General features: G+C 50.1%; 1 protein-coding gene across 1 annotated transcript in view; it reads right to left on the reverse strand.

The window, feature by feature from the left end:
• The window catches only part of LMX1B (LIM homeobox transcription factor 1 beta), an 88979-nt gene extending 62473 nt beyond the window's left edge, over positions 1 to 26506 (reverse strand). The window contains exons 1-2 of the mRNA XM_040083302.2: positions 25958 to 26506; positions 25443 to 25629 (exon numbers count right to left, since the gene is read on the reverse strand). Of these exons, the coding sequence (XP_039939236.1) occupies positions 25443 to 25629; positions 25958 to 26096 (326 nt within the window). The 5' untranslated portion in view covers positions 26097 to 26506. The remainder of the gene's footprint in view (positions 1 to 25442; positions 25630 to 25957) is intronic.
• Between the last annotated feature and the right edge of the window lie 730 nt (positions 26507 to 27236).

Raw genomic sequence — 27236 nt, forward strand, 5'->3', positions numbered from 1 at the left:
TTGTGCCTGCAGCCCCCAGGAAACAGACAAGGTGGAGCTGCCATTTTCAAACTTCTAGGGAGCTTGGCAGCCCATGAAGCCAGTAACAAGGAGCTACTGCCCTCACCTGTGCCTCTTGGGAGGCAAGGCACAGAGGCTCAGGGGAAAGTAATAAAATGCTTATGTGTTTGTACCCAGCATGGTTCCAAGATGCACTCATGATACTCTGCTGGATCCCTTGTTTAAAGTCCCTGCAAAGATCAGCTCCATCCCTGACACTTTCTATATGGGGTACATTCATTGCCTTGGCATATGGAATACAACTGATGGCTTGGAAAAAAGAGGCGAATAAAGTTTAAACTTTTCTGTAGGTTGTGTCCAGAGGACGTCTGTGCCCACAGGTTGCCAATTTATAAACAGTCAGTGGCCAGGTCATGTCATAAGTGAATAAGGTGGTGATGATGTCAATGAACGAGGGAGAAGAAAGCGTTTTCTCAGTGAACACGTCATGATCTTCTGTAGAGAAAAGGGCAAACGCAGTGCTCTTTTTCTTGTTATTTACCTTTTTCCACCCTGCCTCTTATGTGCAGCTGATAGTCCGAGGACCTCATCAGAAGAGGACGCAGAGCAAGCATACCTGTCCTCGTGGGAAGGACAGAGTAGAGTAAACAGCATATGACAGATGGTAGTCACAGTGCTGACACACAGTGAGATGATGTTTGGGTCTGGAGATTCTAAACACGGAGACATTTCCCTGCTAGCATCAGGAAGATGGGAGGACTGCGTGCCTTTGAACTCCGTATGCCCTGCGACTCAGCCACTGCAGCAGGGGCTGCTGGGGCAGGAGCTGGGAACACAAAACTCTCCACAAAACTGTCCACAGGTGTAACAGGGCTCCAGTGAGGGGGCGTGCATGGGCTGGAGCGTGTGGATGCATGCCTGAACCAGTGTAAGTCCTGAGTTCACGGTCAGGGTTCTGTCCACTCTGCTCATGGACACCAGCACACAGGTTCACACAAAAAGGCTCTTGGCTGTCCCCCTGCTCATCTCATGAGCACCTCTCCAACGGGCTGCCAGCAATGCTGGTGCACATCAGCAGGAATTACAACTTCCAGGAGCTCTCCAGACCACAGAACCAGTATTTTCCACACATGCCAATACTTTCCAACTGTGGGTACTCCTTCTTGAAGGATTTGGGAATGCTTGGGGGCTTTGGATTCACTCCTGGAGCTGGAACAGCCATGTCAGCACGGCACTGTGCCCAGGCTGAGAAATGTGGGGGTGTAAGAGTCAAGTTTATCTGGAAGTGGGACAGGGGGTACAACAGCTTGGGAAATGCTGACAGAGGCTGTTTGACACTCAACCTGTCCTGAGGAAGCTTCAGGAATCCTGCTCAGTATCATGCAGGGATCAGCCTGGCAGGCTCACACGTGCACACCAGTTATTTCCCTCAGGACTGAAGCAGCAGCAGCAGCAACAACAGCCCATCAGCTTGTGTGTGGGAGCAGACCCAGTGCCAGCGTTCATCCAAGCGGAGAGTCACCCCCAGCTGGCACCAGGCCAGCCTGTTGAATCGTCTCCTCACCCCACGCATCCTCAGCCTTTTGGAAGGGAAGAGCTTTACAGAGCACTCCTGCACGCTGCAGGCATCTGCGCCCAGTGCAGGACTGCGTGTGCCACATCTCACAGCGTGCAGCACGCGGCCCTTCCTCTGCCAAGGGGACGGCACCTTCGTGTCACGTGCAGGCAGTTCCACAGAGACCTGAGAACAGTGCAAAGCGGCTGCTCACTGCTTCTACGTGGGACACACATCAATGTATGTTATCTTACAACACCGCAAGGAGTAATTAGGGCTCAGTTGCATGGTGCTATGGAGAGGCCTTCGCCTGCAGCCTGCAAAAATGACATTTGCGGACTGCAAGTTTGTGCGTTAAGGATGTGGGAGACATTAGCTCTCCCCTCCCCTTGAGAGGTTAACACCTTTCAGCAGCCTGGAGAACACCCTCACCTTCGAGCTAAGGGGTGACAGGGGCAGGTCCCATCTTCACCCTCCCCCTCGCAGATGAGTCACCGGGAGAGCATCCGGGGGCTGCTGTGACCGGGTGGGCAGCAGCGAGGACACTCATCTAAGTACTCAGGTACACAGGCTAAGGTACCCAGGGCTGCCCAGAGGACACTCATCTACCCCAGGCTAAGGTACCCAGGGCTGCCCAGAGGACACTCATCTGCCCCAGGCTAAGGTACCCAGGGCTGCCCAGAGGACACTCATCTGCCCCAGGCTAAGGTACCCAGGGCTGCCCAGAGGACACTCATCTGCCCCAGGCTAAGGTACCCAGGGCTGCCCAGGGGACACTCATCTGCCCCAGGCTAAGGTACCCAGGGCTGCCCACCGCCGTGCCCGGGCTGCCGCAATGGGAGCGGGGCGCCAGCGAACACTCCGGGTGCTGCAGGAGGGACGGAGGGGGTGCACCACCGGCTCCTCCTCCGGTAGCGCTTTAAGAGAAGATTTTGGCTGCCGCTGCATTTTGTGCGAAACCTGATCTTGTCAGCGTGCGCGGTGAGCTCCTGCATGCCTACCGCGGCGTCGAGCCCCGCGGGGCCGGGCGCAGCAGCAGCAGCTCCCCTTGGCGAGCACTCAGCTGGGAGCGGGCCAGGTCCTCCAGAGCGGCCGATAGCCCCGGCCCCCGCCGAGGGCAGTCCTGGTGTCCTGGCCCCTGCGGAGGGCAGTCCTGGTGCCCCGGCCCCCGCCGAGGGCAGTCCTGGTGCCCTGGCACCCATGGAGGGCAGTCCTGGTGCCCTGGCACCCATGGAGGGCAGTCCTGGTGCCCTGGCACCCATGGAGGGCAGTCCTGGTGCCCCCGAGTGCTGTCCTGGCACCCGTGCAGCACTGCCCAGAGCGCTGCAGGCCTGGCACAAGGGACCTGTGCCCACAACACGCTGCCTCTGGAACCAGCCTGACACCTTCGGATCGGAGCTGACTCGAGCCGAACTCCTCACCGCCACCAAACCCCGTTTCTATTAATTTAAAACTATAACACACCTTAATTATAGCTATTAAAAGCTAGTCTATATTTATACTTAATAACAGCACCTTTACTGGGGGCTGGAGAGTTCACATTCATCTGACAGCCTTGCTCTGGAAGGTCGGAGCTAGATGAAGTTGCACAAACTTTGCGCTAGTTTTGCTCTGCATCAGTCAAAGTATTGTAGATTTACACTACTGCTAGACAAAAATTTAGTTGTAAAAATGGGAAATTACAAATCCAACCTCTAAAAAAATTCCACCATAACACAATCTGAATTCAAAGTCCTGGCACAAAATATTTTCTTTTAAAAGTCCTTACATTTTTAAGCAAGAATCCATTCCAGCCCACGTGACTCTCGCTGGCAGCCAGCTTAGCACTGCTCCCTACTGTCAGTCCCAAACCCAACAGGAATTTACAGCCTTTCTTCCCCTCAACATTGTCACTAAGCAAACTGCCGAAAATGAACAGTGTTCCTCACCACAATTACTCTGTCTCTCTTTTGCACATTTTCCATGTTCTAACCCTAGTATTTGTACTCGGGTCATTATCCACCATAAGCCACCGCACCCTGCATCCATGTGTTACTTTAGACAACCTCTGTTCCCAACCGTTCCAGCATTACTAAGTGCCCATTGTCAGATTAATTTTGAAGAATAAACAATAGTTTGTTTGTTTTGCTTTTCACGAACACTTGTACAAGTAAAGCTTAATGGCCAGCCCACTTCAGAAACAGGATGCAAAAGCATATTGAAAACAACTGCTTTAAAATAAAGAGCCAAGGCAAATGCTTTCCCTGTTCCCCATTTACAGGAGACAGGGAGTGCTGCCCTAGCATCCCTCAGCAAGGCAGTCAGGATCGTGTCCCTGCCTCTGGCCACTTGCTTCCCTACACTGCAAGTCTGTGAGGAACAGAGATGGTAAGAAAAAGAGAGAAAACTGCACCAGGGTGACACAGAACAGGCAAAAGCTTGCGTCTGCCTGCCAAGCCTCACTGACACAGAGGATGCACATGGATTCACTCCAAGGGGAGATTCAGTTTCCACCTCTTGGTACAGCAAGTGGCTAAATGTAGCATCATCCTGCACCTACCTAAGTTCTGCAGATCAGCTAACAGGACAGCGTACATCTTCTTTCTTATTTTTTCCTCTCTGCAGCACCACAATTTGGGTGTTTCAGCAGCATTCCAGCCCCTGTTCCCTACCCAGTCATCTTGGCAGGAATGCTAGCACAGCTAAAACACAAGACAGCACTGATCCTGAGCCGTGACTGACCCCAACTTTATAGTCCCATTTTTTTTCACAGAGGATTAATTCATAAAAGATTACACAGCTCCACCTAAAGCTCCTTCCTCTCTGAATTTCCTCATGATGCAATCCATTGAAGTTTCAGGATGGCCTTTATTACAGCATATGCTGAGGCTTCAAATGTAAAGCAACATTTTTAAAAGGCAGCATCTGTCTGCAGGCAGGAAACCCCTTTTGTTGCCATATTGAACTCTTACACGTAGAGAGGGATGCAGTGCAAGCAGTAAACTCTTGATCTTCTCTCGAAAGTCTCTACTTTCACTTATCAGCCTGACATCTCACAGTGGGGCCACCTGAGCAGATGACGGGGCTGGCTCCAGGGCTCGCAGACTGGAAGCAGACCTCTGAGGGATGGAGGTGGCCAGCTCCCTGGGACCCTCCAGCACAGTTCAAAGTGACATGTTTCAAACAGCCCTCTCCTCCATACCCCATGGCCTTCAAAGCACAAAGAGCTTTATTGCCTGGAGCACTTTGGGGATCCGCTCGGGGATGTGTGGCAGTCGCGGAACGAGGACGGAGAACTCGGCAGGGACCTTTGCATCCTGTGCTCCCAGGGCTGTTTGTATACGAGTTTAAAGTGACTCCACTCTTTGATTTCTGACATCCTATTTCTGCCAGATCTTTGCAGTTCTCTGTCAGAGCTCACACACAAAGAATTTTAAGCAGAAATACAGTAAACCCCCCAATTTCTTTTTTTTTTTTTAATGAATAAATAGATAAATGAATAAAAGCTTCCCAGCAATTGGACTCTGAAGTTCAAGACAAAACTTCTCTGAAGTAGAAAATGAGTTAAGACATAATTAGGGGTTTTCCCAAAGAGACTGAATAATTTATGGAAAGTTACTGACATGTTCCTGACATGTTTGGTCCAGTTACACCTTTGCACAATATTAGGCTGTGACATCACAGCACCAAAAGACAGAGTTTAAAAAAAAAAAAAAAAGTTATTGTCAAGCAAAGAGAGCAAAGCTAGAGAAACTGATAAACTTCGACCGTTTTACTAAATCACTATTTTATAAGAGGAAAAGGAAAACATTCCTAGCTGTGTGCAATGTGTGCAGAAGTCACAGGATCCCACTTGTAACAACTTTCCTTCCCCTTGTCACAGCTCAAATTAATGGCACTTGGGAGGCACCGAGCAGAACTGGAGTGCTCTGCCCAGCTCATTTCTTACACGAACTGTTCCTAGAGCAGAGACCTACACACAACTGGCCAAAGAGTCACTCTATATCCAAATAGACAAATCTTCCAATACTGATAAATGGATTAATGGATCATATGTTTTGCAGAGACCTGCAGGAAAACAACTGTCCTCAGACAATGTGAGGGTGCAGCTCTGTGTGAAGACACAGACACTGTTTATCTAATGGCTGGAAAGTTTACAAGAAAACAGCAAACTTCGTGCTGTGGTTGTTGAACTGAAGTAGTACTTTACTAGAACCAGGTTTTTTCGGTAATTTTGCGGTTGTAACAACTATTTTCTTTACATACTGCTATAGAAAAGGGACTCTTTTTAATTTAATTGAAGACACTATCAAGAATAAATATACTGGGGCTTTTAATAAAAACAGTATGAGGGGAACATTCAAAGCTAAATAATCAGAAGCAATTTGTGTTCATGAGCAGAATGATGTGTCATTTTTTTCCTTGCAATGCTCTGTACTGGATCAGTTTTGAGACTGTGGCAAACTCTAAACCTATCTTAAAATAATGAACAGCAGTGAGGGTTGAAGATAGTTTGAAAAATACACTGGAAAGAGAAAACATATGCCACAGAGTGTGGTGCAAAAGTCATATTTCATGCATGACTTTAGAGAATGTTAATAAGGATTAGAACCATACTTCAGCAGAATAACAATCAGTCAGAGAAGTGTAATTAATTTTTCTTTAGATCTCTGTTAGACAAAAATACAGGAGAGATAGTAAAGTTGCCTATAGATTTTGTTCCAGAAAAGAAATACAGCCCTTAAATACTTGTTGCAATTGTACACTGTAACTGCAGTGCAGTACATGACTCATTTGCTTTATAGTTGTTGATTTTATAATATTATTAATCCAAAAATATTTTAAAATTCAATTTTTTTTCTTTGCCCAATAAATATGATTAAGATAATGCATCCAAAAACATATGTAAGCTGTGTATGTGAGACATATGGAAAGCAGATGTGTTCTTAATTTACATATGACCTAAAAAAATCAGCTGATTACCAGAGATGGTACTTTGTGGAGCTGCTTTGGAGGCAGAAGCATTGTTGCTAGCTCAGCACCATTTTAAAGTAGGCAGCTTGCTTCTCTTGTGCCTGAAACCCCAAAGTCAATGCAGCAGATTGCATCCCTGGAACAGTGATCATTTGGCTTCACACAGAACAGCCCAGAAATGGAAAACCAAGGTCATTTGTTTCTAAACACGATTGTTATTGAAAACCTCTTTTTAATATCTTAAGTATATGCTCCAGCATATGCTTACAAAACTCCAGTTATGCCTGTAACAATGTTCCTTCAACCATAATGACAATAAAGGCCACGCTCAGATTCCATCGTAAGCCCAATGCTGAACGCTAAAGTCAAAAGGAAAAACTGTCTGTCCCACTGGTGGGGAACCACACTGAGCTTGCAGCCACCTCTTCAAAATTGAAAAGTAAATTTTATCAGAATCACAGATCATGGATGTGGATTTTTAATTAAACCTCCTGTGACAGAAGTTCTCTGAGGGCGAAGTTCTGGTTTCATTTTTTTTAGCTATAGCCAAGAAGAAAACACTAACTTACCATCAGATACAAAAGGCCCAAAAAACTTGGCTCTTGATAGCAAACACAGCCAAGAAGGCATGTCTCCATTCCAGTTAGCATCAGGAGTCAAAGCGGGGCTGCAAAGGGGACCATCAGAAATAAGCAGTTCCTAAATTTTTTAAAGTAAAACATTATCTAGTCTTTTCCTCAGCAGAGGTGTTTTAAATGGCAGGGGAGGCTGCCGGAGCAATGAGACAGCTTTTCCAAAGCTCAGGCTAATTGAACGCATCACTGATAAATAAACACACATTTTTTCAGGCAGGCATTTGTCACAGTTAGGAAATTCTCACTCTTCTGCCAGGCTCTGGCTTGGCAGCGTCCACGGGAATTGTTCCAGCCAGAGTCCCCCTGGCAGCAGTGCCAGGATGCAAACCTGCTGCCGCTGCCTTGCCCTGGCAGTGGCGATGCTGCCGGCCCTGCCCGCTGCGGGGCTGGGCAGGGCCAGGGGCGGCAGCTCAGCAGCCCCTTCACCATCCCCTCCTGCCAGCCAGGCAGATGTCAGGAAAGCCTTCAAGAGTCTCTGCACGCCCCCAAGCCAACAGGCAGTTGGATTTTTTTTTTCTTTTTTTTTTTTCTTTTTAAACAAACAGACAAACAAACACCCAGTATGTCAAGTTCTGTATCCTATTTTCTCACTGCAGATGTAGTTCGAGGTTGCTGCTGCAGCAGTGGCTGCAGCACAGCCAGTGAGGTGAGCCCAGCCCCACTGCTCACACACGCTGGCAGCAGCACGGGATGGGGCTTTCCTCCGTGGAATCAGGAAAAGGTGCCCACGGTCACTTCCAGATGTGTTGGGACTGACTGGTGAGAGAGTGAGGTGCTTGCACCCATGCCTGTCTCTTAGGCATCTCGCTGTTATTCCTGTCTGGGAATAAAGCCATCCTCCAGCCCCATGGCACCTCTGGTACCTGCACTGAGCCTGGGTACGGACAGGGTCTCTGAGCAGCAGAGACAGCAGCATGCACCACACGACTGGTGTGTGCCTTTTCTCCCCTGAACGAGCATTAAACCAGAGAGAATCAGGGTTTGTTCCTACAACTTGGGCTCCACAGCCCATGCTGTTCTCCTGGTGCTTGAACATGTGTTCAGTACATAATTCTGTACATATTTCTGGCGGACTTTCTCACAAACCTGGGTGTCAGACTCACACACCTCTGGCCCAGCAGTGATGCTGAGGGATGCTTTGCCCTGGATGCAGTGCAGGTACAAATCCCTGTGCTGGGCCACGTCCCAGAGCTCCTGTGGGTGCTGCCTCACCGATTCTCCTCCACTCCTCCCAAGGGCAGGAGCACCGAGATCAACAGGCTGGAACTGGACAGAGCCTACACGGCCAGTGGTCAGTGACTAGATGTTTAGCAGACCTACTGCTGAGTCAGGATCCTGAATGATTGAACCTCCTCCTTCTCCTCCTCCATCAGTGTTTTTCTTTCCTTGTTCCAGAACCTGTCCTCCTTCCAGGAAATCTCTGTCTATATGAGGAAAGACAATGGGACATGCTGTTAGTGCAGGACTCTTGTCCAAAAACTCTTGCTCTTCGGGCTCACCTCCTCTCAGATAACCCTCCATGGGCCACTGTCAGGGCTGGCAGCACACACAGCCCAGCCCCATCACCACTGCCCTGGGTGCCCCTGCCGCCATCCATGGGGCAGAGCAGTAACTCGCTTTCCAGTGGGAAATTAAAATCCCACTCTGCTCATCAGAATTACCTGACGCAGTAAGCACCAAGAGTCTTCCATAATAAACCCTAAAAATGTAATCCTGTGAGGTCTGACATTATACCAAGGAAAAGGGCTGCAGAGAAGACCCCAGCCCAGAGGTTGAGACATTTTCTTATAATCCTCAGGGACCTCATGATCTGAAACATCTGCATTGTCTTACATTGGTCATCAAACCCACTGTCCCTCTGAACTCCAAATGTTTCCCTTCTCTGCTGCTTGATGACTCCCTGGGTCACAGGACCTGGCTCACAAATCATTTCAGCCTTCAGAGGGGGCTGAGAGTAAAGGCAGGGAGGCTCTGAAATTCAATCCCCAAAGGGGGGGGGGGGGGGGGGGGGGCGTGTTTTTGGTGTTGGGTTTTTTTTTTTTGGTCCAAATAAACGTTATTTTTCTTTCAGTGAGAATGCTGTAGCATCAAGTGCTGCTAGCGCAGGAACACCAGCCCACACTCACTGTGGGTGGATGTTTTTCCCTTTTTACTGATCCTCTTGCTCAGAGAAAGGCAGGACACGTCAAGGAAGAGGAGCTGTTCTGTGTAGCGTCAGGGCACACAGTGAGGCTTGGTTCCCTCCCTTTATTTCCTACACCTTTCTGCAACAGACATCTTCAGCGTTAGGGCAGGACACCCCAAACTGGCACCACAGCTGGCAGAGCTCCGAGGGGAGTGGTAAAGAGCCCTGAGGTTCAAACCTGGGACACTAACAGGATCTCAGATGCTTTCTGAAGTCCCCTTCTCTGACAGACACACAGCGTCCTACCACATCGCTTCTGCTCACACTTAACTCTGTTAAGCACTCCGGTATTTTAGTAAGGCTTTTGCCAATGCTTTGATTCCCTTTACAGTTCTACTGAACCTTCTCCCCAAGCTCACCCTGATATCACACTGTCTGCTCAATTCACCTATCAGTTAATTGACCTGAGAAGTTTACAGACATTTGTGGACTGTACCAGCCTCACAGATTTCCAGGGTACATAATGCCCTGTTCAGCAGAGCACCTCCAGCCCTGTCTTTGCTGCAGAGGCCACAGCAAACCAAGACCAGATTGCACTCCCGAGATCCCAGCAGAGCTGGCTGTTCAAAGCAAACATGCTCTGCTGCAGGAAAGCCGCAGCCTTGCAGGTTCCTTTGCGTGCTGTTTTTTAAAAATAAGATCCTGTGTACGCTCCCTTTTGCACTTCACGTTGGCAGCCACTGGTGCTTACAGTGGAAAAACAAACACAGGCAAAGCAGCAGCAAATGGCTCCACACACCCAGACATGGGAACGTTCCCGTCCCGGCTCCTGGGGCAGCCTGGTCCTAAGAAGACATGGGAAGAAATGGTGTGTCCCAGGGATAAGCGTGCCTGGGACAGGCCCCAGCCTGCAGGAACCCCAGGCAGGTCGCTCTGCAAAGGACTTTGACCTCTGCTGGAGCAAAGTGCCACAGGAGATGAAGCATCTGCCCAGGATGGGATGTGAGCTCCCACCGGGGAGCACAAGGCCGCCAGGAGCCGGGGCGGGGGACAGGGAGGAGAAAGGGGAATTCCTGCAGGATGATTTCTTAAAACATTTAATTAGCACTGACTTTTTACATCTAAAATTACTTTAAAAATGTGCATGGAGATGAAAAATACAGAGGAGCTGCACACGCCTTCTTAAATGGGGACTGGTGAGTAGTGCTGACAGAACCAGCTTGCAGCAGACGAGTTGGAGGAAGTTTGATACAGTTTCTCTGCCAGTGGTGCCAGGCTAGATGAAAAGAAAAAAAATCTTAAAACTTTCCTATTTCATTGCTTCTGATTACAGCTTGAAAAAATACTTCATGCAAGGAAAAAAGTAATTAATTGGACTATGCCCCCAGAATGCAGCATTCTTTCAAAATTTCCCAGACTTCTGTTTCAAAAATTACAGCAACCAGTATAAACTTCACAAATCCACTGAGGAGACAACTCTTCAAATACCTGTGGTTTCCCACATTCTCCAAGGAAAACAAAAAGGTTTATAGTTTCTCATGTTAAATCTGAGGGGCTAAACTTTGAAAGATGTACTTGCCCACCTGCTGCACATGTATTAGTTCTAGCTGAAAAGAAGTCAATAAAAATGGAGAAAGAAGAATTTGCAGAGCTGGTTAAGGTAATAAGATTTGTTTCAGAGCATCTGATCTTTAGACTAACAGACTTCCAAACAGTTGGACAAGTAAATAAAGCACCACGGGGAACCGCTATTTGCAATAGGTTACCGCAGGGATATGCACAAAGGAATTCCTACAACTAAGAAAGGGCTGGAGCTATGAACTTATAATACCAGCACTGGAATCGATTGCTGACTTCTACAACATTGATCCTACGCTTCTGAAAAGATTGGGGTTTAGTTCCACTTACTCTTTTGCCTGAGTGCAAAGTTTGAAGAGGCTCAGTGAGACATTTCACTGCATGATCTTACGGACACAACACAAAAGGAAGTATTTCCTTTAAAGTTCTTACATTCTTCAAAGAAATAAAAAACAGAATAGAAACAAAATCAGATAGCCCGTAAACCATCCTACCCTCTCTCTGGGATCTCCTGCCCTGCAGACACAGTCTCCCCGGGCAGTACAGCGTCCCGGGGCCACGGGGCTGCCGGCAGGAGCCCGGCACAGCCGGCGAACAAAGCGTCCCATGTCCCATGTCCATCCAGCACCAAGGGGGTGGAGGTGACACTCTTGTAAGATGCCATCTGATCAGAACTTCTTTTCTGTGCCTGACATGAATAAGGGGATTAGGACAGAGAGTTTCCGTGAGCTCACTCTATCGGACAAAAGGCCCCGAGGTTTAGTGTCACACTGCCTGATAAAAGTACAGGAGGCTGTCAATCACAGGCTCCTAGGTACTTGTGTCGGTGACATAATCTTATTAGAAGATAAACCAGCGAAATCCTTTCCAGGATGAAAAGTTACGTTTAATTGCTCCTTGGCTTTTGTACTTTTTCTCTTATTCATTTGTCCGTTTAACTTTCTTAATGTTTGCTATTACAAGAATATAACAGCACATGGATGCCAGCCGTCCCCACCACAGCCACGCTTCAAATACCTGAACAACCGAGAGCGCTGAGGGATGGTGGTGTCTGGGCAGGAACACCACCAGTTGTGATCTTCTAAACAGAAGGTCAAAAGAGTTACTGAATTAATTAGCACAAGTGCTCATGCACAGGGATAAAGTTAAATGTTTTGTCACTTGATTTAATACCAAAGAAAGCTGACAAAAAGACTAAAACGTGGTAAAGCTCAGTCTCCGTACAACAAAGGGACTTCTAACATCCTCTTACAGGAGCGAACCCATATTAGCCTCGGTAGTGTGACTGTTTCACTTTCAGATTGCTTCTTTTCAGTTTCACAAACAGGCAGCTGATGCTGAGAGCATGAATCACCTGAGAATGAATCAGGAGAACCTTCAGGGAGCCGGGAGGGGCAGTTTGGGGAGCGCTGGTTTCTGCAGCCCCTCCGCAGGCTCCGGCCCCCGTGCTGCGCTGCCAGGAGCGGGTCGGGGCCAGCCTGCAGCGCACGGGCCGGGGGAACACAGGCAGCACGGCGCTCCCCGGCCCGGGAGGCTTCGGAGGAAACCCGCAAGGTCTGCACAGGACTCGCTTCTAGGAGAGGGGAGGAGCACAGGAGCACAGGACGGGACAGGACAGAGCTCGAAGCCTGGTGGCACTGCCGCTGTCCCTGGACGCAGCAGCGGGGTCACTCGTGGCTGCGCAGCCACTGCGTGACCCCGCGTCTGCCCTGGACAACGGGCAGGAACCAAGGGATAGGAAGTTCTGCCCGAACGTGACAAGAACTTCCTTACTGCACGGGTGACCACGCACCGGAACAGATTGTCCAGAGTGCGGGGTCTCTCTCACTGAAGATATTCCAGAATTATCTGGGTGCAATCCTGTACCACATGCTCTGGGATGACCCTGCTGGAGTGGGGAGTTTGGACCAGGAGACCCACCGTGGTGTCTTCCTGCCTTACCCATCCTGGGATTCTGTGAACTGCCAGACCTCGCCGGTACAGGTTACTGTGCCCTAGACTGCCCCAGAAAATGCCCCTGGGAAGTGAGAGATCACCCACCACACAGCCCAGTTCTTCAACCAGCTGTGTGTGTAACTTTGCCTTGTTAATTGAACTCGAGGAGATTGAGAAAAATTAGCCAACTTCTAAATGTGGGAGTACAGCCCAAGCCAGAAGCTTTGATTCCCAAAATAAAGATTTTTAAAGCATCATATAATTGTTACATTAATAAATGTATTACAAACATATTTCAGCAAACAACTAGTGCCATTTTGTGTTGTGGAATCCCACTAAAATAAGCTTTATACAAAGCACCTGAGTGTCAATGTTATCCAAATGATTTAGCTCCACAAATGTGAAATGTTCAAAGAAAAAATGAATTCCATTCATTTTATACATTCTGTTCTTTATTTTATCCAAGTGCCTGTCGAACTGAAAACAAACTAGCACAGGGAGCTGAGCTGCTTTGAGAAATTAAATGTGTAACTCTCTCCCACAACTCAGATGATCTTAAAGGAAGTAAGTCCTCCAGAGTTCTAGAAAACCACATTTTCATTTAAGGACTAACAAAAAAATATCTGACAAATGCCTTAATACTTTGCTTGTTTAGTGAAAGTTCACATGAAAAATCGTAAGAGAAGGATCAGAGTGGCTGATGGCAGAACAAAAACAGCTGATAAATATTATTTAACATTGGTTAGATCAGTGGTAGTTGGTGATTTAGTGAAGAGACAATTGTTGCCTTACTGTGGTACTGGTCACATGTCACTGGCATTCCACAAACACTTTACCAGTAGAAATCCAACTCCAGCTTTTGGCAGAGCAATTTCAAAACAGTGCAGCATATTATAAATTAATTATCTTACTTACTATTTTCTCCCGAAACAACAGTTTCTATATCAGAGATATTTACAAAATCCTTTGTTACATTTTCAGGTATTTAATTACATTTCATATCTGTCAGTTCTATGTTCAACTCCTAGAGACTCCCATCAGTGCACCCGAAAGCCTGTCAAAAATATTTGCATACAGGTTATTTGCTCGGCACCCAAATTCCTCTGACATTTTTTTCTGAAATCAACAGGAGATACAGAACAAGTTCAGCCCCTGTCCTGAAATGGGTCACCCCCATTTCAAGCTGCAGGGTGACCCATGGAATCAAACTCCTACAAACGAGCATTTCAAAGGTTTTGAAGCAGCAGTGAGGAAAGAACGATGGGTGAGCTCAGTGCAGAAATTTATTTTTACTGATTGAACTTAAGCAAATCCGAGGAACAATTAGGAAGTGCTGTCAACTAAAGCCTGAAATCTAAGCAAGTCGCCATTCAAAGCACAGTAGGCCCTTATAAACAGTTAATCCACGCAGCTGCAGTAGTTAAAGCAAACACACTGCCCTTCACTGCGCCATCAATTACACCTTCCCAGAAAAAAATTACACAAACTTTGCAGGATTTTTCAGAGAGAAGATGGATTCTTTTGGAGACTTGAGGTCAAGGCTGGACTGTTTAAAGTATATTATTAACAAATAAACATTTATTGCAAAAAAAACCCTATAGGCCTTTGGGGAGGAAAATTGTGTTATTTTTGGCATCAAATGACACAAGCCATTTATGACATGAATGGCTATCACCAACAGACTGATGAAATGGCAAATGTCTCCCACTTAACTTCCCTTGGCTTCCTGAATAAACTTTTTCAAACACTTTTTTCCTTCTGAAATGGCAATAAACTCCATGTAATTTTGGTTTTCTCTCTGTTATAGCTCTTTCAAGATCTGTAGGTGGAAAAGGTTGAAGGTACTTCCAGATGGAAGCTGAAGACTCCCCAAAGACTGGTAAGGTGATGAAAATCGCATTGTTGGGATCCGGGGCCGTGGATTGCCCTTGTTTGTGTGTATTCCTGCTCGAGTGACAACGTCCAATTAGCTTTCGGATGGCTGGGTGAAAAACCTGAGGTTTAATTGTGGCATCCAACAAATTGAACGTTGTAACTCTTGTCATTGAATGTATCTGCTATGCACTCAGACAAACCCCTGCCAAAGCACGAGCTGATTTTTTAAAGAAAAAAGCCACAAATGGGACAGGCTTCAATTACTCAAGTCAGCCAGTGGTCAAGGGACAGGAACGAAGCCAAGACAGCGCACTTGCCCTGGGCCTGTTCTCCAGGCTATCTGCAGGACACACCAGCCGAGCCAGCTCCACGGCTGCTGGCACTCAGGCCAGGCACCCTGGGCCAGCTGTGGAGTGCAGTGGGACCACAGACCACCCTGCACTGGCTGTGTCACCAAGGTGCTGCAGCCACCAGCACCGCAGCACCCAGCCCTCCTGCTTCCCTCTCCGGGAAACAGCAGCAGGACGGGAAGGACGCCGCACTGGGCAAGACTGCACTCCCTGTAATTGCTCTGGAATCCCTGGGGATTCTCCCACATTAAATTAATGCAGGCGCCATTATGGCTAATTTATTCTACACTCACAAAACCATGCTGGGAACTAGCCCCAGCACGGGCTGCGAGGTGAGGCAAGATCGAAGGAGCTGCAGGGAGCTGCACACCCCGGAGAGCGCCGGCTCCCTGCGGCTCAGGACACCCCACAGAAGTTCAGCGACCCCACAAAGGTCGTGCCTGCCCCTGCAGCCCCAGCGCAGGACATGAAGGAAAGCTGCTGCTGAAACACAAACTCTGCCTCCTCTGTGGAACTTTGCTCCACAGCAGCTCCGACCAGGAGCAGCCAGGGCGCAGCGGGAATCCCTGGTAGTAGGATCCGCCTGCTCCTCCATTACCAAAGGAGCTGTCAGTGCTATTAACACTTTCTGCTCCCATCAGCTGAATCACTTTTTTGTTGCAGCTCCAAGCAGTGAGCGTGGCAGGTTCAAACGAATAATGCTGTGCAGAGAATATTGCTGCAAGATTACATGCCGTTTCTTCCCTCAAATTGTTTTACTCCATTTGTATTTTTGCACAATTACTGTTTGCACACTTAACAATAATCAGCCTCACTGCCAGTGCTAACGTTCGTGTAGGGTCCCGCCACATTTTCCGCACCAACTCCAGTATAAGTGGGACCTGGCCCCACAGGGTCAAACTCCATAGGGGAAATTTTTCTTATTGCCAGATGAAGCCTACCCCAAGATCCAACTGTGAAGACAACCCATGATGTTGAACTGCGACTTCTGCTTAGGGTGGGTGAAAATCTTAGGCCTGTGGAAAACCACATCCCCAAAAACTGCAATGAGCAGCTCCACTGAGCCCTCCCTAGACACTTGCTGTCAGGTAAACTGACCTTGCATGACACTGCAAGCTGCTGCACGCCTGGGCAATTGGCTTCCCTGGCACTGCTGGAGGCAGGGATTTGCTGGCTCCAGCCTCTGCCCGGGGCCTGTGGAGTGGCAGCATCAGCCCCTCTGCACAGGGAATGTCCCTGGCTGCTGACAGCTGCTGGAGAATGCCCTGGCAGCCCTGCCAGCACTCATACCTGCGGCACACAGTGCATCAAGGAGGGCTCCATTCACAGGGTGGAGGTACTGACTCCAGCTCGCACCTACACACAAACATTCATGGAACAGATATTCAGTCTGCAAACCATGGTTATTAACAGTGGGGTGGAGGAGTACAGAGGATCAGCTCTTCCTCTTCTGGAAAGCCAGAAATGCTGGAAGAGCAGCAGACCCACCTGTACCGGCAACCTGCATGACCACACTGCACACGGGCAGGGAGAAGCAGCTTGCTCCCCTGTGCCAGCTGCCGTCCATCCACCACAGCCCATGGCTCTGGACCCGTGTGAGCTACCAGCCACACCACAGCAGCTCAGTATCCACAACACGTCATCCTGGCAGGATCTCACAGGTTAGATACAACTGTTCTGTGGGGTTCTGATGTTTGAGGAGAGCTTGGCCTTTCTCACTAATGAGCTTTGGCAGGTATTGTGCCCCACAGAGCTGCTGGGACTCGGCTGCAGCTGCACAAGCAGAGCCCAGCACCCTGCCGAGTTCCTCTGCTGGGGGCTGGAGAGCTGTCCCCATCGACTGTCCACATCAAACTGTCTCCATCAGCTGTCCCCAGCCACAGGCTGCTCCCTCACTAACACACAGGGAATGCACCAGCGCCAGCCTCCAAAGAGCAGTGGTGCTCCTCTTTGTCAGAGCAATCGCTGGCTGTAACCAAAAATGCTTTAAAACGATATTCATAGTTTCTTCTGCGAATTCAAGTTTGCTTGCTCCCTGTCATAATACTAACACGATTAAAGTAACAACTGCAAAAAAAAAAAAAAAAAAAAAAAAATTACTGATATAGACAATTATTCTTTGTCTGGTTTTGTTTTGTTTTTGTCATCAGTGAATGGTGATTCAGGTTACGCCGAGGAACAAGCATGTGAAAGTAAACTTCCTGACAGCTACCAGGAGGATTTGGTCCTCAGCATGTGCACATAAATCCCATCAGCTCTTACTGGGAGAGTGCACGTGCACTCTTGTACATTATAAATAAAACACTGATTGCAGTAAAATCAAGAGCCAAATTCCCTCCTTTGATGAGCGAGGACGGCTCTCACTGAAGGCAATAGGAATTGCATGTTCACAAGTTCAAGTCAATGTTTGCAGAGGAAAATTTTGTGTATATTAAAGAAAATATTGTGTTTTGGAAGCAAAGAACTGACCTCCACGACAAGTGGAGTTTGACCTCTATGACAAGGGTTCTATTTTCCTTTTACAGGAGAATCAGAGCACAAACACTTATCAAGTCCCGAAGAAATGCTCTGTATCTTATTTATGCTGATATCAAGAGCGTATAACCAATTTGTGCTACAGCAGTTCTGCTGTATCTATGAGGAAGATCACTGTAAAATTTCAAACCCAAGAAAATAATGAACCGAAATTACTCATATTAACAACCCCTCTACTGTAATACAATCTCAGAAAAGTCTACTTGTTCGCTGCCCACAGGCAAATAGTTTTTGAAAGGTAAAACCCCCATTCTGTGGGAGCGAGGTGATGAGCCATGCACAGGTGGGCTGGGCCGGGCAGCTGGGTGCTGGGGCAACCAGACCCCGCGTGCCACTGGCAGTGCTGACCTCAATGCTGCACCCTCCTGGGACAGCAGACACTCAATGCTGACTACAAATCCTTCATTTTAAGGGTTTTGCTCCAAAATAATCTGCATTAGAACTGCACGACATACCGCACATGGTGTTTCTACTTATGAGGTATATTCAGCACACAAAAGGGGGTCACGGCAGCACATCTATTCGGGGCATGTGTCGTTTCTACAGGAGGAGAAAACAGTTACCAGTCATTTGTTTTTTAACAACCAGAGTCTCTTTTGCAAGATGGCTGTTTTGAGAGCAGCCTGCTGAGGCCCAGGGGCAGGAGCACTCATCCTCCCACCCTGCTCCTGGCAGTGCTGCTGGGGCCGGGGGCTGTCCCCGGGCTCAGGGCTGCAGCAGCCACGGCTGGGGGACACGGCTCTCGTGCTGTGGCCAGAGCGACTGCAGGTATGTCCGAGAGCAAGGCAAGGGTAAGACAGCGTTGCATTTGAGAAGTGTAAGTCTGGCTAAAGCAATTTCAGGAATGTAATGTAAACGTAAGGTTGACATGTAAAAAATATTTTTTATATAAAAGGAAAAAAAGTCAAGTATCTGTCTCAATTTTGTATTGAATTTAAAGAGGCTTCTAAAACCAGTGAATAATTTGCCTGAACAAGGCACTGAAGATTCAGATCTATATTAGCATGCATGTTAGAAACACTAGCACTGCATTACAAACAAAAACTCAGGCTCATTTCACCTTATGAGTATTTTCATCTTTTTTCTCCTTTATGCTTTCTCCTCTCAGACTCAGAATCTAGCTTGACTTTCAACATTTATTTTAAGTTAGATGTGAGGCTGTTAATGTATTTTTTTTTTACTTAGTCATTAATGGAGAAAAGTGATGTCTCCTTCCCAAATGTAATAACCAGTGCTGTTAAGGCTCCACTGCTGCAAAATGAGGTTATCTCTCTGTTACGTTTTATAAAATACCATAACTCAGAAAACACCTCTGCTTTCTAAATAAATGTGAATACTTTTTTACCAAAAAGAGCAGTTTTCATTCATAGCTTTGGTTATACCAAACCACAACTACACAGTCCGCAAGGTGGATAATCAATAAAAACTTCCTGCCCACTTCATTTAGTTATTTCAATTCACCTGGAGAAAAGAAAATTCTATTCCTAATTGCACCCATTTATCTCAGGACCCCTCTAGTTCCCTTGTGTGGCTGCTACAGACTCAGCTGTTGGGGCTCACAACACATTGTTACTTATAACTGATCTTGTCCTTTGTCTCAAAACAAATGTGGAAATTTTATGTTCTGCAATGAACAAGAAACTGTCATTTCATTATGAGTCAATCTTTGCCTTGTGAGTAATGTAATCATCCCAAATCATGCCAAAACCCCTTCCTACCACACCAAACCATCCCAGAGCAATACCTGGTTTGTTTACCCTTACAGGAGATTGCTGATCAAGTCACTTCACCGTTTTATTTATTTATTTGCTCATTTCTTACATCACTTGAGCATTAAAATGACTTATTATGTGTGTGGGGGGAAAACTGTTGGCAAAGAGAAGATCTTTTCTGTTTTGTCATTTTCAAGTCTGTCATTTGCCCCTGTGCCCCTTCTACAGAGGACACAGCGACGGCCTTTTTCCGTGGGGTTCGAAATCCACAGCTTTTCTCTGACTCTGCACTTTTAAGCAACTCGTGGCACGGTCCACGCTGGCCCGAGCAGTGTAAAATCCTTTTCTAATTTTGCCCTGAAACGCTGCTGTTCTATTTACACTCCACATTCTCCCCAAGCCGCCAGGAAGCCGGGGGGCGCAGGGAGCCCCGCGCACGGGCTCTGCCCTCAGCCCGGCGGTGACAACAAACACCGAGAGCCACCGAGCCCCTTCTCGCCCCGAAACCGCCCCACGAGCCACGGCAGAGCCGTCCGGGGGTGCGCGGGTGCGGGGGTCGCTGTGCCCGGCGCGGCCCCGGCGAGTGTTCCAGCCCAGCCGGGAGGGCCCCGGCCGCTTCTGGAGCGCAGAAACCTCCCAAACCTCCCAAACCTCCCAAACCTCCTAAACCTCCCGCCGGCCTCCACACCGAGCGCGCAGGGGGCTCGGGTCTCCTCTAACCAACCCATTGATCCGCTGCACTCGCCATTCCAGAAGAAAGAGATATTAAATTAAATAGAATCAACTCTTGTTACTGCAAGAAACAGCAGATTTAGTATAAATCCAAATTTTGTCTGGAATGGAAAAAAAAAAAAAAATCACAGCTGCGTTAGGAAAAGAATTCCTTTTTCTCCCGAATATTTCTGCCCAGATATCTGACCAAATGAAGCAGCGGCTGGCTAAATTTGCCCCTCCACTTTCAGGTTCACCAGAGCAGTGAGCACTTTAGGAGATAGCAGGCTTTACAGGCTGCTCCAAAACGGAGGGAAGTGACAGGGGTGTGAATTTACCATAGAAATACACCAATAACATAATTAGTCTAAAAAGAGACGTTACAATCCAGATGTTTTATCATGACATAGTATTGATAGCTGGAAAGGGGATGTATGTCTTTGAACTACCTCAAATATTTAGACCAAAAAATAACACTCAGTTTCTAAACAGAATGTAAAATATTCCTGTTTGTTGTAATAACTGAAGAAATTTTTGCAATGTATTTCACATCTAAGACCATTTTTTTTTCCCCTCAGGGTAGAAGTAAAGCATTATAAATTATACTCCTGTTAATTTAACTGTATATTGCCTATACCGCACAAAGATCTCCCCTATCGCTTTCTGCCACGGATCAGCGCGAATCGCGTCTTTCCATCGCAATTATTCTGTCCAACGTAACAGTGCTTGCAGCAGCAAACCAAAATGTCTCCCCAATTCCTTAAAACACATTCCATCCCAGATCCCCGGCAGCGCTGGGGCAGCCCAGCCCCGGCCCGGCGGGTGGCCCGTGGCCAGCGCCGCCGAGGTGCGGGGCCGCTGCCCCCCGCGGGGACAGCCCCGACAGCGGGGACCGCAGGGGCCCGGCCACCGCGCTGACGTCACGGCTGGAATAGCAGCCACATCTCCTCCGTGCTCCCGCGCCGGGGACTGCTCCGAGGTGCCACGAAGGCTGACCGTACGGAGGATTTTTTATGGGGCTGATGAGACCGACGGTGCAGGGCTGGTGGGGTTTTCAGAAAGAAATGCCGGAGTATTGCAGTGACTTGGAAAAGCATTTTTAGTGGATGACATAACTTTAATCATTACTCCGTGTCCTGAACATGTGCTTCGGCTGCACCCGACTCTAAGTTTCACCTGGTTTCTCTGTCGTTTCCCAGTGGCCCGCACACAAGGACCAGAGCCCGTCCCGCACAGGGCGGAGGCAGCTGGAGGGATTCCCCCGATCCACACGGTTCTGCTGAGCTCACGGTGCTGCACCACGAGCCGCACAGCCCCTCCGTTAAAAATAAAACAGGCACGCTGGAAACACACCAAATCCCGCCGTTAGCAGATTGCTATTGTCCACCGTGCACGCAGCAGAATCCAGGAGCTCCGGTCCCTCCTGCACCGGGCTCCTGCCACATTCCACGGCCCGTGCTCTGCGAGAAATAACAGCCACGAAACCGAGGGACACTCACTGACGGGAAGCTTTAGTCACATTTTCAATGTAAAACGCAACCGAACTGAGAAACATCAGCCTCAGTGTTACGCTCGCGTGAAAGCATTCCCAAAATCTGGAGCGGCCAAGGCTTCCCCGCAGCACCGAGGCTTCATGGGGTTTCCTTTCCTTTCCTTTCCTTTCCTTTGCTTCCTGCGAGGGACGTGTTGCTCCGTGCTGACTGCACAGCCAAACCAAGCCCAGCCATCGACAAGAAAGGACTCAAACATGAAGAATAGAAATACATAGTGCGTCTTTTAAAACAGCATCCAAAAGTGATGCTAAAACAATACCTTACACATCTAAAAGAACAAAAGCCTGAATGTTTCTCTTTCTCACCCTAAGCAAAACTTAGAATGGATTAATGAAAAACTACGAAATAGCAACTGTGGGTGTTTGCTCTCTGGTCCCTTGAATAAAAACCTCTTTTAGAGCCTGTATTTCCAAAACCAAAACACAAATACAGATCTATCTATAAATCATATGCATTGTTAACATGTGAAATACATATCCTGGAAGAGTTATTTTTCATAACATATCTTTTTTTACTATCAGCAAGAACTAGGGCAAATCGTTATATAACACTGGGTAGTGAGAGAAAAACAAACCAGAAAAGCACAATCACACACACACACACACACACACACACAAAAAATGAAAAGTAATGTAGCATTTATAAATACTAATGTTTTGTAGTAGAAAGCACTGTTATGAGTGATACAATAAGTAAATCCATTTAAGCAAAGAACCAAAATACAACAACCACAAGCATTCTATTTTTGAAACAAAACAAAACATTAATTCTGAAGGTTTCAGTTTGTCAGAAAGAAAATTTCTTTTAAAGAAAAAAAAAAAAAAAATCCCCACAGTGTAAGCGTAAGGTTCCAAAAGTGCAGCAATTTGGCAAAGTTCTAATTAAAATCAAAGAGATTCTGCTTGACTGGGGCTTGTGAAAGCCAGTCTTCCCTGGTGCCACTGCTCTGGGGTTTTTTTTGTTGTTGGTGGTGGTGTGTTTTTTTTTGTTGTTGTTTGTTTGGTTGGGTTTTTTTAGGTTTTTTTTTCCCTTTAAAACCTTGCCATCAAATGCACCTGACCTTCAAAATCCTAAATTTTAGTAAAATAAATTCTTTGCATTAACTCAAAACATCACTATGTACTCATGCAAGAATGTGTTTAATTCCTTCTTTTAAAAGAGACCAAAATACATGCCCAGCTTATCCCACTGACATACTGCTGATATTTTTGTGATAAATTACATTTATCAGGCACCTCTGACTACTTCAAACTGGGCTTGGGCTACTAATCCGCCTCCCCCAGGACTTGCTGTAACATTCCAAGCACAAGGGTAGCCTCACACAGCCAACATTTTTCTTAAAAAAGAAAAAGAAAAAAAGAAAAAAAAAAAAACTGTTTTCACCCTTCCCCCTAATGTGAAATGCCCTTATCCAAGGATGGGCAGCAATCATTCCTGACCCAGGGAAAGGTGTAAGGTCTGATATCTGACCCATCAGAAGCTTGCTTTCATTAGAAAGATGAGACACCATTTTCCCAAAGATATATACACAGCACTTGATTATAGTCCTGGGAGTTCTGGAGAAATCTGACCTTTAAAATTACATTACTACGTACAGAAAAAAAAAAAAATCTATTTAAGGCAAATTTCAGGAACTGGGATATTTAAGTAAACTTTATTCTCCCCCCCCCCCCCCCACCCCTTTTTTTTTTTTTTTTAATTATTATTTTCCCCAGATATCTGTAAATAAGACTCAGGATAACAAAATGCATCTGATAGTACTGATCGCTGTTTTCCTCTGTACCGGTTCCGTTCCATCTCACTACCCCAAGGCATTCTCACTGAGCACACAGGCACTTCCCATCCCGGTGTTCTAGCACTGGCTGTGTCCTCTCGCTGCAGTGGCCTCTCACAGCTCGCTCCTGGCTTCACTCCCCACAGCCAGATGGATAAAACTGACCCTCTGCACTGCACAGCCCAGGGCCACTTGCACGGACAGACAGCTATTTTTATCCTCTAGCTACCATAAACGAATATTTCTCCAGCTCTGAAAGAGCACACAATCCGTGTTAGCACAGTTTCACATGTTTGCTCTTTTGGGCTAATAAAATCTCAGAGAAAACAAATTTTGATTTACCGTGTCTCCCCTCCCCTTCCCGTGAGCCGCTGCCGCTGTCAGTCCTCGGGGGCACACACAGCAGGGCACCATGTCATGTCACACTAGGTGCTGGGATGCAACAAAGGCCAACATGTTGATATCTTTTTATTGCTCGGCAGCCTGGTTACCCCGTTTTCCCCCTCTACAATTGGATGCTTTTGGTAATTTGGGAACTTCTGAAGCAGTAACAATTCTGTTTTCAGTCAGAAAACCACTTTTGTTTTACGAAGCAATAGCGTCTGATCTCGCTTTTTAGGTCACTAAGTACAATCCTTTATTTTACAGAAACTAAAGTTGGGTATTTAGAGGGTACATTTATTTGCAATTAATGTAAATATTTACATTGCTAAATCATGTTTTTTTAGGTAGCCCGAAGACTGTTCAACATTCTTTACTAATTAACAAAAATATATAAGATGTTACTACCTACAGAAAAAGAAGTTCCACCGATCTACAACTACAGCTCCCACGGGGTGGTTTATTTTGCGTGGAAATGTAAAGCAAAGCTCGTGGACGGGCTCCCTAAAGCGGGAACGAGAAAACCCTGAAGGTGCGGCAGCCCCAGCTCCACAAGGGCGGCAAGCCTTGAGTTATTCCCATGCACAGTGCCCGGGCTGTGGAGGACTCTCCGGGAGCTAGCGAGGGCTGCAGCATGAAATAACATGTTTTGTTGTAATTCCTAAACAAGGGGACATTTATCTGGGCCATTTATACAAGAGTTATAACCCTCACAATATTTATACTCAGCATGTCATGTTAGCATTTACTACCCGTTTCTATGGAGATGGATTTTCATGCTGTAGCTATGAAATGCACATTGTTGCCACTAAGCCACTTCAGGCCTTTCTGGATGCCTGCTGAATGCCTGACAAAAGTTGATGCAAACCAATAGTTGTTGTTCTTTGTTTGTTGCCAGACTTCTAGCAGAGCCATATTATGTCCTAGTGATTGAAATGCCCATGTTCGCCCCCCTCCCGGCACAAAAAGGATCCTCAATTTAGGTGACAAGCATGAAGTGGGCTTCTGCAGGGGAGGGCGGCCAGGCGCGGGGCCGGGCTCCATCCCTGCGCGGGGCCGCGACGCGGCGGGGGCCGCTCCCGACAGCGCCTGACATTTGGGGATAAAGCCGGAATAAGAGAGAGCGCGGGCAGCGGCGGGGCCGGGGCCGTGGCCGAGCTCAGCGCCGGGCCCTCGGCTTCCCCCGCCGCTGCGCCGGGCCCCGGGCCGGGCCCCCTCTGCGCCCGACGGCCGTTGCACCGGGCCGGCCCGCGGCAGCGGAGCGTCGGTCCCGCCGAGCCCCCGGGCCGGCCGCCGGGCAGCGGCATCGGCCGTTCCGCGGGCCGAGCGGAGCCGGGGCTGGCCTCGGGCCTCTCGGAGCGGCTCCGGGACAGCGGGCGCCTGCGGTTCGGGAGAGCGCCGCGGGCCGGCTCCGAGCGCGGCGCCGCCTGCGCAGCCCGAACAGGACCGGGCCGCCCCATCGCCGTCCCCTCCGACGGCGCCGCACGGTACCGGACCGCGGCGGGCCCGGGGCGGGTGGCAGCGCCCCGCCCGGGTCGGACGCCACGGCTCGGTGTCTTCGGTCCCGTTCCTGCCCGCCGCGCAGCCTCCGCCGGGGTCCCCGCTCGCCGCGGCCGCCACTCGCAGCCGTGAGCCCGGTGCCGGGCTGCCCCGCTCCGCCGGGCACGGCCCGGGGTGCGGCCCGAACGGGAACACGCCCAGCGCCCGCCGCCCGCCCCGGGCCGGGCCGGGCAGCCCCGGCGGGACCCCCGCCGCCCCCCGCGCCCTTACTGTTGGTAGTCCTGCTTGCAGTAGAGCTTGCGGTCCCGGAAGTAGCAGCTGGTGGTGAGCGCCTGCTGGCACGCGGCGCACTGTAGGCACTCCTCATGCCAGGAGGACTCGTTCACCCGCATCAGGAACCGGTCCGAGATGGGCCGCTGGCAGCCCTCGCAGACGGCCTGGTGCTGGCACTCCGACCCTGCAACGGCAGACGGCGGCGTCAGGCGCCGGCCCCGGCCCCACCCGGCCCCGCTCCCGGCCCCGACACGACCCGGCCCCGCTCCCCAGTCCCCGTCCCGGGCAGCGCGGTCCGCCCAGCCCAGCCGGTCGGTAAGACCGAGCTCGACGGCTGCCGCCGGTCCCGCGCCCCGCACGTGCCGGCGAGACAGTCCCGCGCCCCGCACCGGTCAGGGGCTGAGCGGCCACAGCCCGCATCGGACCGGCCGGGCCCCTCGGAGCGCGGCCCCGGGCACCGAGCGGTATGCGGGGACGCTTTCGGCGTAGTCGAGAAGCGACCGGCAACTCACCCAGCAGCACTCCCAGCGTGGCCGGCCCCGAGCGCAGGGGGTGGTCTTCCATTTTAATGCCGTCCAGCATCTTGGTGCAGTCGGGTGGGCCCCGCGGGAAGCACCTCTCCAAGGACTCGGGACCCGTCGCGATGTCCATGAGCTGCGGCGCGGCCCGGCGCTCCGGGCGGCGGGGAGAGGCGCTGCCGGGCGGCGGGGCCGGCTCAGCCCCGCGTCGGGCCGGACGCGGGGACACTCTGCGGCCGGGAGGAAGGAGTCGCTTTTATTTTTATCTGGAAGACATGAGGAGCGTTTCCTGCCCGGGCTTCCAGAGACGGGGGGCAGAGGCAGGAGCCGGCGCCGCCGCCCATGGGGCCGCCCCGCTACACGGGCGCGCACATGCCGCGCACACGGCGCCGGGCAGCCGCGGTGTCACCTGCTCGCCGGCAGCGCCGGACCCACGCCCTGCTTGGCGCGGAGGGCCCTCCCGGGGCGGGCCGTGCCGGGCGGAGCGCGGGCGCGGCGGGCCGGGCGGGGCACGGGGCTCCCGGCGCTCCCAGCCCCTGAGCCGTGCGGCGGCCCGAGGAGCCGCGCCGTTTAGAGCAGGGGCCGCGGCGGAGGAACACACCCCCCGGCGCCTCACCCCTCCTCAAACTTGCTGACATTTGAACTCCATTGGTGCGCGGCGTATCGCTGCGCCGCGGTGATCCGTCTCCTCGACGTCAAATAGTGCCCTGGCCCCGCCGGGCCCCCGCGGCCCCTGAAGCGCGGCGGCGCCCGGGGCGGCCGGCTCCGTGCACCCCGGGGCGGCCGAGCGGCGCGGGCGGCGCGGGCTGCGCGGGCCCGGGTCGGGTCCCCGCCAGCCGCGGAGGGGGTGAGCGATCCCGGCTACCGAGGGGGGCGGATGAGCGGGGCCCCGGCTGCTCCGCGCTCCGGTCCGCGCCCCGCGCAGCTCCTGGCCCGACGGCGGCTCTTGGCTCCTGCCCTGTCCGGGGTAGGTAGCAGCGCGCGTCCGGCGCCGGGCCGCGGGCAGGTGGCGGCAGGAGCGTCCCTCGGGGAGCCCGGGACCGGCGGGGACCCGCGCGGGTCTGTCCCGCGGACGGCGGCGGCGCGAGCGGCCCCGGCGGGCACGCGGGACGGGGCACCCGGGACCGCGCCGCGCGCGCCCTTTTTGGAAGGACGGCTCCGGACCGTCACGCCGAGGCTGCCAGCGGGGAAAGCTCGGGCTGAGCAGCGGCCCGAGGGCTGCGGGTGCTTCTGTGGCGGCGGAGCCCGTGCCCGCTCCCGCAGCAGCGCTGCC

The sequence above is a fragment of the Hirundo rustica genome, chromosome 20, assembly GCF_015227805.2.
Source record: "Hirundo rustica isolate bHirRus1 chromosome 20, bHirRus1.pri.v3, whole genome shotgun sequence".
In the NCBI taxonomy this organism is placed as follows: Eukaryota; Metazoa; Chordata; class Aves; order Passeriformes; family Hirundinidae; genus Hirundo; species Hirundo rustica.